The sequence below is a fragment of the Drosophila santomea genome, chromosome 2R, assembly GCF_016746245.2.
Source record: "Drosophila santomea strain STO CAGO 1482 chromosome 2R, Prin_Dsan_1.1, whole genome shotgun sequence".
In the NCBI taxonomy this organism is placed as follows: domain Eukaryota; kingdom Metazoa; phylum Arthropoda; class Insecta; order Diptera; family Drosophilidae; genus Drosophila; species Drosophila santomea.
In genome coordinates this window covers 16,334,923-16,349,321 of record NC_053017.2, presented here as the reverse complement: position 1 = coordinate 16,349,321, position 14,399 = coordinate 16,334,923, and the positions used below count along the sequence as shown (strand labels likewise).

Here is a 14,399-nt window from a genome sequence, read left to right as displayed (position 1 = left end):
GTTGTAGTCAAAGAACTCCTTCTGTTATCAATATCCTTTACTTTTAGTTCTTATCTCTGACACTCGTACTGTGCATTGAAAACCAGTTTGCGCATGTACCATCATTGCACATTGAGCGAAACTGACTTTTTGGCAATTAGAGCAACAATTTAACAATTTGAGTATACAAAAGTCGTCGGTATAAAGCATAGTAAATAAAGGTAGTTGTAAGATTAAAGAAAATATACAAATGTTATTGATACATACATATGCCTTGACTTTTTTCACCCACCAATCGGCAAGCACTTTTAAACCTTATTATATACGAACTTAAAAGAAAAGGCTTAAAAGTATTTTTAGATTGTTAAATATTTTTTAAACATATTGAAGTGCTAATGAATAAGTGACAATTGTCTGAGGCAGGACCCCATCTCCTTGTTATCCTTGCAGCTCCTCCCGTTCTTTCACCCCTTCATGGAAATTTCTCTCTCGACGGCTTCTGCTCGGCAGCCACTCGGTTTTGTGGGGAAACGCGAGACGAGGACGAAAAGGAGCTTCGTGCTCTGATACAGCAACAGGATTAAATATATATGGCCAGCCGAGCAGCGCAGTGTTATCATTCGAAGAAAAGAGTTGGTCGCATGTGAACACAGTGTACTTAACCAGGCAGTTCGATAAGAGTCTTAAGCCTATCAGGATAAAGGATTGCACCCACCTCACACGTCGGTGGATAGCTGAGTTGAGCGCGGAAGTGACTGCAATAAGTAAGGGAATCACTGGGCTACGGAATCACCCATCCACGGATGTGTCTGTACTTGGGAGTGGTGGAGCACCTGCTGGATGTGGTGGCCTACTGCATGTGCCGTGTCCTGGAGCTGTCCCTGTTCGCCTGCATGATGGTCTGCGGCTCCATGAGGGCCAAGCTGACCCACGGACCCACCAACGAGCTGGAGCAATGACCAGGACACCATGAGTGCTGCTAAAAGGATGCGCGCGCGTGTGTGTGTGTGTGGGTGTGTTTTGGCTAAAATTTAATAAAGGCATCTTTTCTAGTGGCGCATAAAAACCGACTCATATGTGCGTGTAAACGATGGTCTTTTCCTCCAGTTGCCCTGTTGGTATTGAGCCATAACTCAAGCTGGCCCACGGCGAGGATGTGCCGAGGGGCAGCCAGGGATTGCGCTGTTGTTTATCCTTCAGCTTCCGTGGTTGGACTTTGTTTTTGTGCGGCGGATTTGCTCATCGTACTTATTAGCCCTGGCGGGGATTATATGGGTGGCAGTACAATGCTACACTGCCCATTTGCATGATGATAAAGTATCGACTGGGGGGCCTTCCATGTGTTGTGGCTTTTGTTTTTGGCGCCTGCAAATATGCTCCGCTTCTGGCCAGACTTTTTATTGCCACAGCCCCCCTCACATCCACATCCACATCCATTCCATAGGTTCTGCTCCGGTATTTATGTAGTTGTTTACAGCCGCCGGCTGGCCCATAAATCTATTCAAATTGTACGTGCAAATGGGAGGACATCATGTTTATTACACACTCCGCAGCAGGCACTTCAGGCACTTCGAATCTGACTTTTAGCGAGCACAACTGAAGTTTGGATACATTTTTGATAGCTGAACAACAAAATCCAACTAAATTCTCCTCTGAGCATGGACAGCCCACTGAAACAGCGCTCAAGACCAAAGAAGCTTGACAAACCCAAGCTGGACGAGCATCCATCTCAGGCCGTCGAATACAAAAAAGAAAATCATCGATGAGGTAGCGGATCAGTCAGTGGTGTACGATTACATGAACTATCCCAGCAGCAAGACGAAGGGAAAACTCTCAAAGGGCGTAAAGCCTCTGAAAAGTGTCACATTCAAGACGGTGGTGGAGCTGGTGTCCTATTCGGAAAACTGGAAGATGAAGATGAGCGAGAGCAGGCTGCGCACGGAGGAGGAGCAGGTCTGGTTACGGCTGCTAAAGTCGAGTTTCCGAGCCTCGGGAACCAAGTATTTCTAATGCATTTGGACAAACCTATCAATTTTTATAGTTACACAAGCACATTCTAAATAAAATTCAGCTCATAACTTTTTGGTACGTTTTCCAATGCGTCAGGAATACTTATTCACGTTCCAATTTGAATATTGCACAATCTAATCTTAAACTAATCTCAATTTTAATCTTTAATCTTAATCTTTAATTAATCATAATCTTAAACTTAACCTTTAGCTCAAGCACTCTTTGAAGCGTCGCAACTACTGACGATCGCCGCTGAAATTATTGTTTATTGTAAAGAAATAAATTGTTATGTTTTGGTAAAAACTATTTCAAGCAAAACTTGTACAAATGTATGTGTTTATTTGGGCGAAATAAAGGTCACAGGTAATTTTTTGGGATATATCGAATATTATTAGCAATTCCAAACTACCTCTTTGTCCAGACATCACGTCTCTATTTATCCAGTGCTCGGCATCGCAGATGGTTGATGATGTTGCAAATGACATACTCGCCGGTGTCCTGGCCACCGAACTCCTTGGTGCGGATGCCCTCGTCCATGGTGCGCTTCATCTCGCACCACAGAGCCGCGGCGCACTTTTCGTGGCCCAGATGCTGGAAAAGATCCACAATGGTGGACACGATGCCGTAAGCACTTAGGTCGGAATAGTTGGTCATCGATAGTTTCGTCTGCAGCGGCTTGAAAACGGCATGATGATCTCCGATCTCCACCGCACTGAAGAGATTAGCTCCTCCACAGACGCCACTGCAGATGGCTGATAGGAATGTGGCGTAGCGATCGCTGGCGAAGAGGCAGTCGAAGTAGGTGGGATTCGTCATCAACTGGCTGATGGCCGGTTCCAGCTCCATGAGCTCCAGCTCGATGCAGTCCTTGTAGTTGCAGTGCATGCGCTGGGCGGCTTCCACCAGTGAGCCATCGCTAATGGGCCACTCCTTGGCCTTGTTGATCAGCGTCACCCGTTTCCGGCCCGACTTCACTGCCGCCTTGAAGGCGTGCTGGAGGTACTTCTCATTGGATTTCTGGGAGATGACGGACAGGGCCTCCACCACTCCCTCCACGGGTGAATACTCCAGTTCGTTGAAGATGCCCATGTTGTTCTGACCGATTAGCAGGATGTCCACGCCCGGAAAGCGGCACTTGAAGCCGGGAAAACTGCGTGTCCGGGTCTTAAAGACGTACAAGTCCAGATCGTTGGATATCTTGAGCGCCTTCTGCTTCGCTTCCCCGTCCGCCTGATTGTCCACATGAACGGCAGTTCTGTTGCGGAGCACCGAGTGAAAGTACTCGTCATCCTGGCCAGCTTCGATTACTTGGACCTCCACGGGTACGCGGCTGCTCGAAAGCAGGGATGACACGAACTGGGCTCCCTGCTGGCCAATGATGGTGGTGCCCGTGACCAGAGAGACCGTATTGATTCCACCGTACTTGGACTTGGGCAGCACGTTGACCGGATCTATTCGAGCATTTCCCTTGACAAAGGCCGCTCGCACGCTGCTGTTGATCTCGTCCGCAAAGTGGCGGACACTGATCCTGGCCAGGTTCAACTGGGTCACTTTCGGCCAACTCAACATTGTTTTTGAAGATGAAACCTAAAAATGTATCTTTTAAGTGAACCAGTGACACAAAGCTCCACGCAACTATGTTACTATATTTTAACAAGTATTTTAAAATACGATTCAAGAAATGTGATTTTAATATGATTTATTTCAAAAAACATGCTGCTACTATTTTTCACAATCAGAACTTTTATTTAACCCTCGTTGCCCAATCGAAACCTGCCCAGGATTACAAGTCATAGCAGAGAGATTTGTTGGGACAGGGACAGCCATCGATGCCGTAGCGCCCAATCGGGAGATCCGTCTGTGTCTCCTTGTGCTGCGGTCCTGGCAGCTCGTAGAATTTCTCACCGAAGTACCGATCCGGAAGGTAGTACATTGGATACTCCGCTCGCAGCCGCTCGTGGTCCTCACGCAGAATTTTGGCCAGCTCGGGAGCAGCCCGTCGAGCTTCCAGGCGGTACTGCTTCGGCTTGGCCATCCGTATCGGAACTTCCAGGTGAAGCTTCGAGTGCGGTATGTAGGCCAACAGCTCCTGGTCCAGTTTCACCGCCTGCTCTGCCCGAATTTTGGCGCAGGTGGCGCACTTGCATTTTCCACCATGGTAGCAGTACCGCTTCCGTCCATCCTCGTCCACCATCAGCAGTGGTGTGCAGATGGGCGCCGGAATCGGTTGTGCCTCCGTCTGCGTGGCAACCGACTCCTGGGCCGGCTCGGAAAACATAGTGGAAAGCCTAGGGTTAAACTCGAAGAGATACGAACGATTTGGATTGCAGATTGAAAGTGAAACTCAGACATAACGGTTGTCCCAAACAACAAAGTCCCAGCCAACTAGATAACACACATAAATGAGAATTAAACATTTTAGATGGAACATTTTATATTGTGCAGCTTGGATAAAGTTTCCAAGTGGCTGGAGACACCTCTGCTGCATCCACAACTCAGTGCAGAGTGCGGACATGCGGCGGAGGAGTTCCACAACCAGGTGAGATCACAATCTTGTAACCTCAATCGTTCATCCCCCGTGCAGTAAACGTTTTTGGTGAGATCCTTCTTATCCCGCTTAAGCTGACCAAAGTCCACGGGATTTCTTTGAGCCGCCTTCATCTGGAGATAGTAATCCTTGAGCTGCCGCTGACGCACTTCCTCAAAGAACTCTCGCATTTGTGGAGAGTCCCGAACAACGGGCTCCTCGAAGGGTTTGGAACTGGGTTGCATTGGACAGACGACATCGACGTTGCGGACATTCTTGGACTCTTTCAATTGATCGGATCGGCGGCGCGATACTCTGCTCTTGCGAGAAGTAGAGGACATATATGACAACCCATCCAAATCCGCGATCTTGATCGAGGCACCCGTCTTCTTTGGTACTTTGGCTGTCATATTGATCACTCCGCTTTGCTCTGATCCTTTCGTGAACTTCCGAACATAGGTGTTAGCCCTGGTCGTCGACCCGGTCGTTTTCAATAAATACCAGTTGGGGGGCATTGGTAGTTGGTCAGTGGTGGAATCGCAACGGTAGGGTAGGATAGCTTATGTTCTAAACCGGAAATTTAGACTTAAAATATATGGATGCCTTAGATTCAAGGAAATTGAACTGATTTCAAAGGGTTTGATCAGTTTGATTATTTAATTCATTCATGATTCATTCATTCATATTCATGATAATCCACAATAAATAGAAACAAAAACTCACTTCACACATTTATTACCCTATACCAAAGACATTATAATAACAAGATGCGTAACGGCCATACATTGGTTTTGCACTATTGAGAGCGTAAAAATCTAAAAATAGAATTGACTTGCTTGTGTGAGTAATAACAATAAAGGAGATAGTGTGTATATGTGCGTGCTTGTGCTAGAAGACGATTTTCGGGCCGAAATCAATTTTGATCTAAGAAACAAATTTGATTAATGTTTTGGTCAATTTCGATTCGTAACTATTATGGTTTGAAAGAATTTTTTTTAATATTCGTTTGATAAAAGCGCCGATCGAATTAGGTACCGTTCACATATTTATATTTATATTGATAATTAATAATATGTAATATATCTTATAATCGGTACCCAGGGAACACCACGGGGAGGCCATTACAATTGTAATGGGGTCTTGTATTTATTTGACCTTCGAGTCGACTTGAAATGTTTAAATGTTCAACATTAAAACATTTCCATGTTCCCCAACTAAGCCAGTTTTCTAACTATTGCTTTTTATTATATATCGCCTCTTTTTTTAATTATATAATTTAATTTTTAAAGTCGTCAATTATTTGAATGTTTATATTTTTTTCACTTTTGAGATAAAATGCTGAGTTTAGCTTGACTTTTTTGTCTATTAGCAATAACAGTCCACTTGCAATGCTTAAATGCTGCTGGCTCTAGAGCTCTCCGCTCTCTGGCTTTTAAACAAAATTTCGAGAGAGCCTGGAGCCACTTGAAAAGCCACCACGAAAAAATCGTGTGCAAAAAAATCGTATGGCGTCTTTGCCTATACCCTATCTTCGGGGTATGACCTCTCATAATCTTAACACGCCGAATTAAGCATGCTGAAATCATAATCATGAAGTATTGCTTCCGTACACCAAAAACATTCTTATTGATGAGAAAACTTTTCATTGCGTTCAGATCTTATCGTGTAATCTCTAACAACAATTGAGCTTTCAAAGAATACAAAGCTTCCAGAAGTTGTTCGTGCTCATTCGCTATCCAAACGCGAAGCGGTTGGGATCGTCAATCATTCAGTAACCCACTATATACCGACGGAATGGAAAAGATTGAGGCCGAGACGCAATGGTTGAAATACACGATTCTTCCGAAGATTCTGAGGAACGGGCGCCTGGTGGACAACTACAGCGAGTCGAAGGCTGACTCCTTCCAAGTGGGCGACATCGACATCGATGTGATCGGTCACTCGGAGGCCTTTATGTTAACTTTTTGCTACAGGACCACCATCAACTTTGAATACGATGGGCAAAAGTTCCAGCGCAAAATGGTTGTTAAGGTAGGTTAATTCTATTCACAAAGGTATAATTAAACGCATAACTACAAATGCATATGGTTATCTAACAATAAATTTTACTACAGTCACGAAAAATAAATGCACACACCCCATAAAATTATATTATATATAGTACTTAACTGCCAGTCACTGCGTACTCGCCAGTTTGGTTTTCCGGCAAACAGAGATAGCTTCGCCAAGATTGGGGGCTTATTGGCAAACATTGTGAAATAGAGGGCGCCATATCAGAACACGAACAAAGGCAATTAATATGATAATGATTTTGATAACCACATAGATTACCGCAAACAGAAACTAACAATGAAGTAATATCAATAATTAATCCGTATTTACAGAAAACACCTGCCATGCCCCCAGAAGTGTATGAGTCCATACAGTTTGGACCGCTTTTTGCCAACGAGATCAATTTCTACACGGAAATACTGCCAGAGCTTCGGAAGTTTGCCGGTGGCAAGTTTGCCGCACCCAGGTACTATTACAGTGAGTTGAATCCGCATTCGGCGGTGGTCATTCTCGAGAATTTCGCGGAGCAGGGATGGCGCGTCACCAAAGAGCGCGTGGGTCTGAGTCTGCAGCACGCCATGATTGCCGCAAGTTACCTGGGAAGGTTCCATGCCTTTACGTACGCTCTGAAGCACAAGAGTCCGGAGAAGTTTGCTCAGCTGACCAGCAGTCTAAAGGAATCACGCTTTGCCAACGATGACCTTCATCCGGAATGGGCGCTCACCCTGAGGACGGGCCTCGATCGGGCGGCCAAGGCGGTGGCCACCTATCAGCCACAGATCGACGAGGAGTTTGTAAAGAAGTTTGTCTTCCTGGTCTCGAACTGCACGCAATACGGGAGACAACGAATTGCGCCCAGAGAGCCACTGGCCACTCTGTGCCACGGCGATTATTTGAGGAATAATGTGGCTTACAAGTACGATGACAAGGAGGAGCCGCAGGAGATCATGATGTTCGACTACCAGACCCTGCGAGTCTCCTCTCCCATGATCGATCTCGCCATCTTCCTGGCCGTGTCCATTTATGCGGAGGTGCGGGATCCACATTTCGAGGCCATCTTCAGTGAATACACCTTGGCGCTTCATAATAGCTATAGGGAGCGCACCAAGGAGGAGGTTCCGGATTTCCTCAGGTGAGTTGTTCAGCAAATTGGTGTTATCGGGCTGTCAAATGAATTTATCCTAGTGCACTTTTTGTCATGGCAGACAAGTGCAATGCAGGTAAATGATAAGATAGGATAATCCTGTAGAGCTTTATTTTTCTAAATCTAAATCTTGTAAATCTTTTATGATATAAATTATGCTATTTTCTAGTCGCGGCGAGCTTCTAAAGGAGTACGTCCGCTTCCTGCCGTACAGCTTATCCATATCATCCAGTTTCCTCTTGACATTGGTGGAGCCCATGGACATCTCGATGGAGGAGATGTTTGCCCTGCAATTATCTGATGAGGAGATCATCGAAAATACCATGACTCGGGGTGGTGAAGTTGTGGATAGGGAGATTGCCCACCAGTTTAAGGAAATGCTGGAGCTGAGCCAAGCGACAGGAGTCTCTATTGATGATGGCATTGATGTGGAAAAGTTGCCCAAGGTGTAATTATTCGATTCATTTCATAACGTAATGATAGCTAATAAAACAAATATGACATGCGTTACTTGGAGTTTAATCTAGTGTTTAGCCATGACTGGGAATTTTAAACGGTGGTTGGGAGAGCGTAACACATTCAATTCTAAGCTACATGAGATTATTAATCTTATCATTGCATTTTTTCAAATGTTGTTTTTTTAGCTGTTGCTTTTGTTTTGATCGCAGAACACCACAGCTGATTATGTTTGCTGAACTGCCAACCTGTTATAGTTCTGCGTTAGCCAGCACTGCCACACATGTGAGAGTAAAGTATTAAAATGGCTTTACCTTCGCGGCAGCAAATTCTCCGTTTATACAAGCATTTAATTCGTTACGGCAATCACCTGAAGTTGACCGATAAGAACTACTTTCTTGGAAGAGTACGCCACGAGTTTCGGGGCAACCGATCCCTTACAAATCCGGTGGAAGTGGAATTCAGCTTTAAGGTAAGTACCAATTTCGTATTTCATAACAGATTAACAAAATACTCTTATATATTTCAGCGCGGAGAGACCCTGCTGAAGAAGGGACGCATTCTGTAGGAATGCTGCGAGGACTGGTGCGATTCCTGGCGCTGCCTAAACCCGCTGTACGCTGCAAATCCAATCTGGACTACTCCCGCTTTCCCGCGCTTCAGGAGTCCGATATCGAGGAGACTTTCACACGCGGGAGTGGTCCTGGTGGCCAGGCCGTCAACAAGACCTCCAACTGCGTGTTCTTGCGCCATCTACCCACCAATATCACTGTCAAGTGCCACACACATCGTCTAGCATCCAAGAACCGCGTAGAGGCTCGTAAACTGCTTCTGGAAAAACTGGACGTGCATCTAAACGGGGAGCATTCAATTGCGGCGCAAGTCAAGGCACAGGAGCAGAGAAAGTCCACTGAGCAGCGGCGGCGACAGGAAAAGCTGCAGGAAATGAAAAAAAGCTGGCAGGATAGGGAGCGCACAGATGGGGGAACCAAATCGACCGATAAAGAGTTATTATGAATAAGTTTTACCTCTAAAACTGTCTCTAAAACTTTTATTTTTGGAGAAAACGGGTTACCAACTGGAGAAATCTCCAAAACCATTTGCCTGTTTTTTCTTCTTTGCTGCTTGAGAGGATGAAAGAGTTGCCTCTGGCTTTTTGGCCACTGTCTGAAGTTTCAGGTATTTTCCCACGCCATCTCTGTACACTTTTAGTGGTTCCTTCATGCGCTTTTGCTGCTCCTCCTTCTTGACTATCTCCTCCTTGCCGGCCGCCTCCTCCTCGCGCTCCTTGGCCAACTGTTCGGCTGCCTCGGCAAATGGATTAACAAAGACCTGGGATGACTCAATGATGATATCCTCAATTGGTCTGTCCTTGTTATCCACCTCAATGTTCTCCATTTTTTGAAGAGTGTCTAGTCCGCCAACAAGCTTACCGAAGATTGTGTGTTTGCCGTCGAGATGTTTGCATGAGCGGTAGGTGATAAAGCTACAAAATGAGTTCGCATTTACAAAAGGATTGAACAAATTACACCTTGTAACACTTACAACTGAGAGCCATTGGTATTGGGTCCAGAATTGGCCATGGAAAGAACTCCTCGTCCCGTGTGTGTAAGATTCGGCTTAAACTCGTCCTCAAACTTCTTGCCCCAAATGGACTCGCCACCAGAACCACTTCCAGTGGGATCACCTCCTTGCACCTGTAGCAGAAACCTTAATAAATTTAATTTTCTTTCAAAAGAGATCGCACTTACAATAAAATTCCGTATGGACCGGTGGAACATAACATTATTGTAGTAACCATTGGCGCAATGTTTTATGAAGTTATCGCAGGCTCGAGGAGTTTGATCGCAGAAAAGTTCCAGGTTGAGTGGGCCAAGATTCGTATTTAAGCGAACGTACCCCTTCTTCTTTACCCGCTCGTACTTTACCAAATCATCGTCTATAATGGCCGCCTCTATTTGGGAAACGGGCACCATGGCGGTAGACGTAAAACTGGCCGCCACCGCTCCAGTTGAATAGTGAGCTGCGTTGAACTTGTCGGCTGTACGCTTCGAAGTGGATGGCTCTTCTTCCGCCGGCTGATAGTCCTGCTGCAGCTGTGCTAGCGTCTCCTTGGTCTCCAGATTCATAGTCTTAATGCGCCCGCTGGCTGGATTCTTCCTCTCCAGCTGCTCTTCTTCCGTCAAAACACGCAGGTTTTTCTTTATGTGATGGAAGGTCGAGATGTCGTACTTCTCCAGCTTTTGGGGATCTTGTATGGTGATGATGTCTTTGCGTTGGAACGGCGTGTCGTCCACCAGATCCTTCCAGTTTTTTGTTTTAATGTTTAGCTGATCGATTGCCTCCCAGCAATATACATTTCCCGTTGTGCCCACCGCCACGATGTGCGAGTTCTTGGTGAAGGGCTTAAACAAGGCAGGGCAGTGGTACTCATCGTTGGCATTTCTGTGGAAATTCAGCTTCACCAGTGACTTGGAGTCCATCTTCTGCCCGTTGATGGGATTTACCTTGAAGGCCTTCAGGAACTTAAGGATGGCCTCGTACTCGAACACATTACCCTGTAGGTCGCAGTAGGGCATCTCGTAGGGCGCCATCGTAATGCAGCAGTGCTCAAATGGCAGCCGCTTGAACTTGACATGGTCGTTCTCCAACGATTCCACTTTTTTGCCGCCATACAGCTCACTCCACTCCGTGTACGTGAGGTACCTACGAGAGCAAAGGATATATATAGGTTTTATTAGTTGCTGTATGTGCTTAACACTTACATTTTGTCCTTTTGATGCTGTCTTTTACCCATCTTGGCTTTTTTTAAATAAAATTTGCAATTTATGGAGAGCTACAATTAGTTTGTTTACAACCGCGGGATAGAACTGTCCACTCCTGTGCAGTTTTGTGTTTATGAACATCTTGGGCTATTCACACTTTGCGCATCTCAAACCAGAGTAATGTGATGCGATGTCACCTTCAAATATTTCAAAAAATTAAAAGCAGATCTTTAATTACAAAAAAACAAAACCAATAAAAATTGCATTAGTGAAATTGGAAATCCCATATTATGTTCTGGCAATATTTCACCAACACGTGTATTTTAGTGATGCGCTCCTAGTGTGAACACTGTACATTGTGCACTGCAGAAGTCCAAATTACTTATTCATTGCCCAGTATTTTGACGTTGGCCAACACTTGTCTTAGGAGAGTCAGCTGTTTGCTGAGAAGGTTCAGCAGAATCAAACAACAAAGAATTTTCCAACTTATACTATACAGCGATATAAATAGTCAGAACGGTTGACCTTGACGTTGGGCGATGTCTAGCCCACATATCAACTACCGCTCCCTGGCCGAGGAGGCGGCCAGTCCGTTCCTGGAGCACCATCCCTCCACGGGCCAAGGCCCATCCAAAACACAAGACGCAAAAGCGAACGCAGCTGCTGCGCATATAGACCCCCTGGGCGAACACGGGCTGGAGCAGCCGCTGGATGAGAACGACACCGAGCATGAAGGCGAGGACACGCCCCGAAACAGTGGCGTCATGATCCACATGGTTCCGGAGACGGGGCGTGCGCGGTGGAACCACATCGAGGACCTTGACTCGTTCTTCTCGCGAATGTATCAGTACCAGCAGAAGCACGGATTCACAGTGATTGTGGTGGACGAAATGCTACAGGTTCTGGAGTTTGGTTTCGTCGTCTGGCTGCTGACTGTTGTGATGCACTGCGTCCGCTTCGACGTGCTCTTTGGGGATACCCCTCCAGCGGGTAATCACACCAAGACAACTTTATCCGATGTGATTTACCCCACTGGGGAGTGCATAGCCAACTTCACCTGGGTCACGTACCTGATTGTGTTCATTGCCGCTATCTATTTGGGCATCAGGCTGCTGAAAATGGTATACCATATTACCCAGTACGCCGATATTAGGAGATTCTACAACTCTGCGCTTCATATCGAGGACTCGGAGCTGGACAATTTCACGTGGCACGAGGTGCAACAGCGAATCCGTCGGGTCCAGGCCGAACAGCACATGTGCATCGACAAGGAGTCGCTTACGGAATTGGACATCTATCACCGGGTTCTGCGCTTCAAGAATTACCTGGTGGCACTGATGAACAAGCAACTGCTGCCTGTGAGATTCCACATACCGCTGTATGGCGAAGTGGTCTCCCTGAGTCGAGGTATGTTGCTCAACATTGATCTCATCCTTTTTCGCGGCCCTGGATCTCCGTTCCAGAATAACTGGCAGCTGCGTGATGAGTTTGCGGTGAGGAGCAATCAAACGGAGCTGGCACAGCGACTCTCCAAACTGATATTAGGAGTGGCGTTGTTAAATTTGGTCCTGGCGCCGGTGATCTTTGTATGGCAGCTTATCTACTTCAGTTTCTCCTATGCGAACATTCTGCGTAAGGAGCCTGGTGCCCTTGGCCTGCGTACATGGTCCAATTACGGACGCCTCTACCTGCGCCACTTTAATGAGCTGGACCACGAACTTGATGCCAGGCTGAATCGGGCATATGACTACGCGGACCGCTACCTCAACTCCTTTTCCTCGCCACTGGCCGCTGTGATAGCCAAAAATCTGCTTTTTATCAGTGGAGGACTACTACTTCTTATCCTTGGATTAGGTATTTACGAGGAGCACGTCTTCCAGGTGGAGCATTTGCTTTTCATCCTCGCAGGGCTCGGCGCCATAGGTGTAGTCTGCAGAACTCTGATCCCGGATGAGAATCTTGTTTGGTGCCCGGAGCAGCTAATGACCGCCATTCTGGCGCATGTTCACTACCTGCCATCCGAATGGCGACAGCAGGCGCACACGACCAAGGTACGCCAAGAATTTAGCAACTTCTTCCAGTTTAAGGCTGGCTACCTACTCAGCGAAATCTTCAGTCCCTTCGTAACACCCTTCGTGCTGATCTTTGTGTTCAGGCCAAAGGCCATAGAGCTGGTGCGTTTCTTCAGGACCTTCACCGTATCTGTGCGTGGAGTGGGCAACGTATGCTCCTTTGCCCAGATGGATGTGCGCAAGCACGGCAATCCCGACTGGCAGCTAACCAGCGAACTGGAGGAGATGACCCGGGCTACAGCTCAACAGCCCCAGCAGGAGCCACAGCAGCAAAGTTTGGCCGGCGGCAAAACGGAGATGTCGCTTCTCCGCTTCACACTGAACAATCCCGAATGGCAGATGCCCAAGGAGGCCAAGCAGTTTCTGCGCGGCGTCCGGGAGCACGCTGTCGGTGAGCTAGTCCAGGCAAAGACGTCGATGGTGCAGGAAAACCCGCTGACCAACAGCCTCATCTCGTTCGGCACCATGGGAGCGGACTATTGTTCCATAGCGAACTCTGTGCTGACCGCTCAGGTGACGCCCCAGCAAGTGGAGATCTCGCAGTCGCTGCGTCCGGGACCGGGACCGGTATCTGGAGGATTTCCCGTCGCAGCCAGCGACTTCCGCCAGATGTTGCAGCAGAATCTGTCCGCCAGCGTAGGTCCGCTGGACAGTATGCGCCGGTTGCGACTCAGCCGGGCTGAAGGCCGCCTAGAAGGTCCGTCGGACACACTGCTCTACGGGCTCTGTGGAATGGACCCGCGCGTGGGCAACAGTCCCTTGAGCGTGGGCGTGGCCGACATGTGCCTAAGTGCCCTTTATCTGCACGAGCTGAACCAGCAGAAGCGCCAGGCGCGACAGTCTCGCATCGACGAGGCCGAGGACGAGCGTCCGGGTCCCAGCCTTTGGCCACCGCGACCACCGGCTGCTCCGTCGACTGCCGCTGGCTCCGGCTCCCGCCATACCGTGATTACCTCAAAGGCTGCCGAGAGCACGCCGCTTTTGGGTAGCATCCGCTCATAGCAGCGGCCAGAGTGGATCTAACCACCTGTAGAGCTAAGGACCACCCATTCTGCTATTAGTGATTAACCTAAGTTTTAAAGTGTAAACGAACGAGCGAACGACGTCGTCTAGTGCGTAGCTAAACTAATCTGAAACTAAGCTAAACTAAACGAGAAGCAATAAACATAAATGCATTATCAAATTGATCAGCTTTATTATTTCAAGTCTACTAGTGTGTAAATGGATTGAAAGGTCTATATGAACTATTTGCCTTAGTTTACTTGCAAGGTTTAACCAAAATGCTTCCAAATCTTCAATTTCATCCGTTATGTATCCTGGGTGCTGCAATAGAAAAGTAGCACCAAACAAAAAATTCCATTTTCATTGTGAAGATTATATTTAATGGCTTTGCG

General features: G+C 47.0%; 10 protein-coding genes across 10 annotated transcripts; 6 read left to right on the top strand and 4 right to left on the bottom strand.

The window, feature by feature from the left end:
• The first annotated feature begins 599 nt into the window (after positions 1-599).
• Positions 600-1,042, top strand: LOC120445834. Its single transcript, XM_039626456.1, has one exon. It carries the CDS (start codon positions 783-785, stop codon positions 936-938), a length of 156 nt encoding a protein of 51 aa, XP_039482390.1. The 5' UTR covers positions 600-782; the 3' UTR covers positions 939-1,042.
• A 477-nt stretch (positions 1,043-1,519) lies between these two features.
• Positions 1,520-2,317, top strand: LOC120446383. The gene is given in 3 exon segments (XM_039627316.2): positions 1,520-1,733; positions 1,735-1,932; positions 2,200-2,317. Coding segments are annotated over 3 exon segments (327 nt in total). The 5' UTR covers positions 1,520-1,637; the 3' UTR covers positions 2,233-2,317.
• LOC120446381 (isocitrate dehydrogenase [NAD] subunit gamma, mitochondrial) lies at positions 2,309-3,629 on the bottom strand. The gene has a single exon (XM_039627314.2). The coding sequence runs from the start codon at positions 3,556-3,558 to the stop codon at positions 2,422-2,424; it is 1,137 nt and encodes a 378-aa protein (XP_039483248.1). The 5' UTR covers positions 3,559-3,629; the 3' UTR covers positions 2,309-2,421.
• Positions 3,630-3,712: 83 nt separating this feature from the next.
• Positions 3,713-4,340, bottom strand: LOC120446382. Its single transcript, XM_039627315.2, has one exon. It carries the CDS (start codon positions 4,265-4,267, stop codon positions 3,773-3,775), a length of 495 nt encoding a protein of 164 aa, XP_039483249.1. The 5' UTR covers positions 4,268-4,340; the 3' UTR covers positions 3,713-3,772.
• Positions 4,341-4,392: 52 nt separating this feature from the next.
• On the bottom strand, positions 4,393-5,138 carry LOC120446380. Its single transcript, XM_039627313.1, has one exon. It carries the CDS (start codon positions 5,029-5,031, stop codon positions 4,408-4,410), a length of 624 nt encoding a protein of 207 aa, XP_039483247.1. The 5' UTR covers positions 5,032-5,138; the 3' UTR covers positions 4,393-4,407.
• Positions 5,139-6,234: 1,096 nt separating this feature from the next.
• Positions 6,235-8,222, top strand: LOC120445658. Its single transcript, XM_039626203.2, has 3 exons — positions 6,235-6,547; positions 6,901-7,700; positions 7,882-8,222. Exons 1-3 carry the CDS (start codon positions 6,311-6,313, stop codon positions 8,162-8,164), a joined length of 1,320 nt encoding a protein of 439 aa, XP_039482137.1. The 5' UTR covers positions 6,235-6,310; the 3' UTR covers positions 8,165-8,222.
• A 213-nt stretch (positions 8,223-8,435) lies between these two features.
• On the top strand, positions 8,436-8,835 carry LOC120445661 (MIEF1 upstream open reading frame protein). The gene is made up of 2 exons (XM_039626206.2): positions 8,436-8,640; positions 8,698-8,835. Exons 1-2 carry the CDS (start codon positions 8,473-8,475, stop codon positions 8,734-8,736), a joined length of 207 nt encoding a protein of 68 aa, XP_039482140.1. The 5' UTR covers positions 8,436-8,472; the 3' UTR covers positions 8,737-8,835.
• LOC120445659 (mitochondrial translation release factor in rescue) lies at positions 8,739-9,267 on the top strand. Its single transcript, XM_039626205.2, has one exon. The coding sequence runs from the start codon at positions 8,739-8,741 to the stop codon at positions 9,183-9,185; it is 447 nt and encodes a 148-aa protein (XP_039482139.1). The 3' UTR covers positions 9,186-9,267.
• LOC120445657 (RING-type E3 ubiquitin-protein ligase PPIL2) lies at positions 9,187-11,054 on the bottom strand. The gene is made up of 4 exons (XM_039626202.1): positions 10,934-11,054; positions 9,920-10,874; positions 9,714-9,865; positions 9,187-9,654 (listed from the first exon to the last, which is right to left on the bottom strand). The coding sequence occupies exons 1-4, from the start codon at positions 10,963-10,965 to the stop codon at positions 9,240-9,242; spliced, it is 1,554 nt and encodes a 517-aa protein (XP_039482136.1). The 5' UTR covers positions 10,966-11,054; the 3' UTR covers positions 9,187-9,239.
• Positions 11,055-11,350: 296 nt separating this feature from the next.
• On the top strand, positions 11,351-14,188 carry LOC120445812 (autophagy-related protein 9A). The gene has a single exon (XM_039626426.1). It carries the CDS (start codon positions 11,473-11,475, stop codon positions 14,005-14,007), a length of 2,535 nt encoding a protein of 844 aa, XP_039482360.1. The 5' UTR covers positions 11,351-11,472; the 3' UTR covers positions 14,008-14,188.
• The last annotated feature ends 211 nt before the right edge of the window (positions 14,189-14,399 follow it).

What these genes read in the sequence shown, in the direction of transcription:
- LOC120445658 (XM_039626203.2), top strand. Translation starts at nt 6,311, where the DNA reads ATGGAAAAGATTGAGGCCGAGACGCAATGGTTGAAATACACGATTCTT. An exon ending in AGCGCAAAATGGTTGTTAAG is followed by an intron (nt 6,548 to 6,900) that starts GTAGGTTAATTC and finishes CCGTATTTACAG; the next exon opens with AAAACACCTGCCATGCCCCC. An exon ending in GAGGTTCCGGATTTCCTCAG is followed by an intron (nt 7,701 to 7,881) that starts GTGAGTTGTTCA and finishes GCTATTTTCTAG; the next exon opens with TCGCGGCGAGCTTCTAAAGG.
- LOC120445659 (XM_039626205.2), top strand. Translation starts at nt 8,739, where the DNA reads ATGCTGCGAGGACTGGTGCGATTCCTGGCGCTGCCTAAACCCGCTGTA.
- LOC120445657 (XM_039626202.1), bottom strand. Translation starts at nt 10,965, where the DNA reads ATGGGTAAAAGACAGCATCAAAAGGACAAAAT. An exon ending in CAGCATCAAAAGGACAAAAT is followed by an intron (nt 10,875 to 10,933) that starts GTAAGTGTTAAG and finishes TTGCTCTCGTAG; the next exon opens with GTACCTCACGTACACGGAGT. An exon ending in AATACCAATGGCTCTCAGTT is followed by an intron (nt 9,655 to 9,713) that starts GTAAGTGTTACA and finishes CTCATTTTGTAG; the next exon opens with CTTTATCACCTACCGCTCAT.
- LOC120446380 (XM_039627313.1), bottom strand. Translation starts at nt 5,031, where the DNA reads ATGCCCCCCAACTGGTATTTATTGAAAACGACCGGGTCGACGACCAGG.
- LOC120445812 (XM_039626426.1), top strand. Translation starts at nt 11,473, where the DNA reads ATGTCTAGCCCACATATCAACTACCGCTCCCTGGCCGAGGAGGCGGCC.
- LOC120446381 (XM_039627314.2), bottom strand. Translation starts at nt 3,558, where the DNA reads ATGTTGAGTTGGCCGAAAGTGACCCAGTTGAACCTGGCCAGGATCAGT.
- LOC120445661 (XM_039626206.2), top strand. Translation starts at nt 8,473, where the DNA reads ATGGCTTTACCTTCGCGGCAGCAAATTCTCCGTTTATACAAGCATTTA. An exon ending in AAGTGGAATTCAGCTTTAAG is followed by an intron (nt 8,641 to 8,697) that starts GTAAGTACCAAT and finishes TATATATTTCAG; the next exon opens with CGCGGAGAGACCCTGCTGAA.
- LOC120445834 (XM_039626456.1), top strand. Translation starts at nt 783, where the DNA reads ATGTGTCTGTACTTGGGAGTGGTGGAGCACCTGCTGGATGTGGTGGCC.
- LOC120446382 (XM_039627315.2), bottom strand. Translation starts at nt 4,267, where the DNA reads ATGTTTTCCGAGCCGGCCCAGGAGTCGGTTGCCACGCAGACGGAGGCA.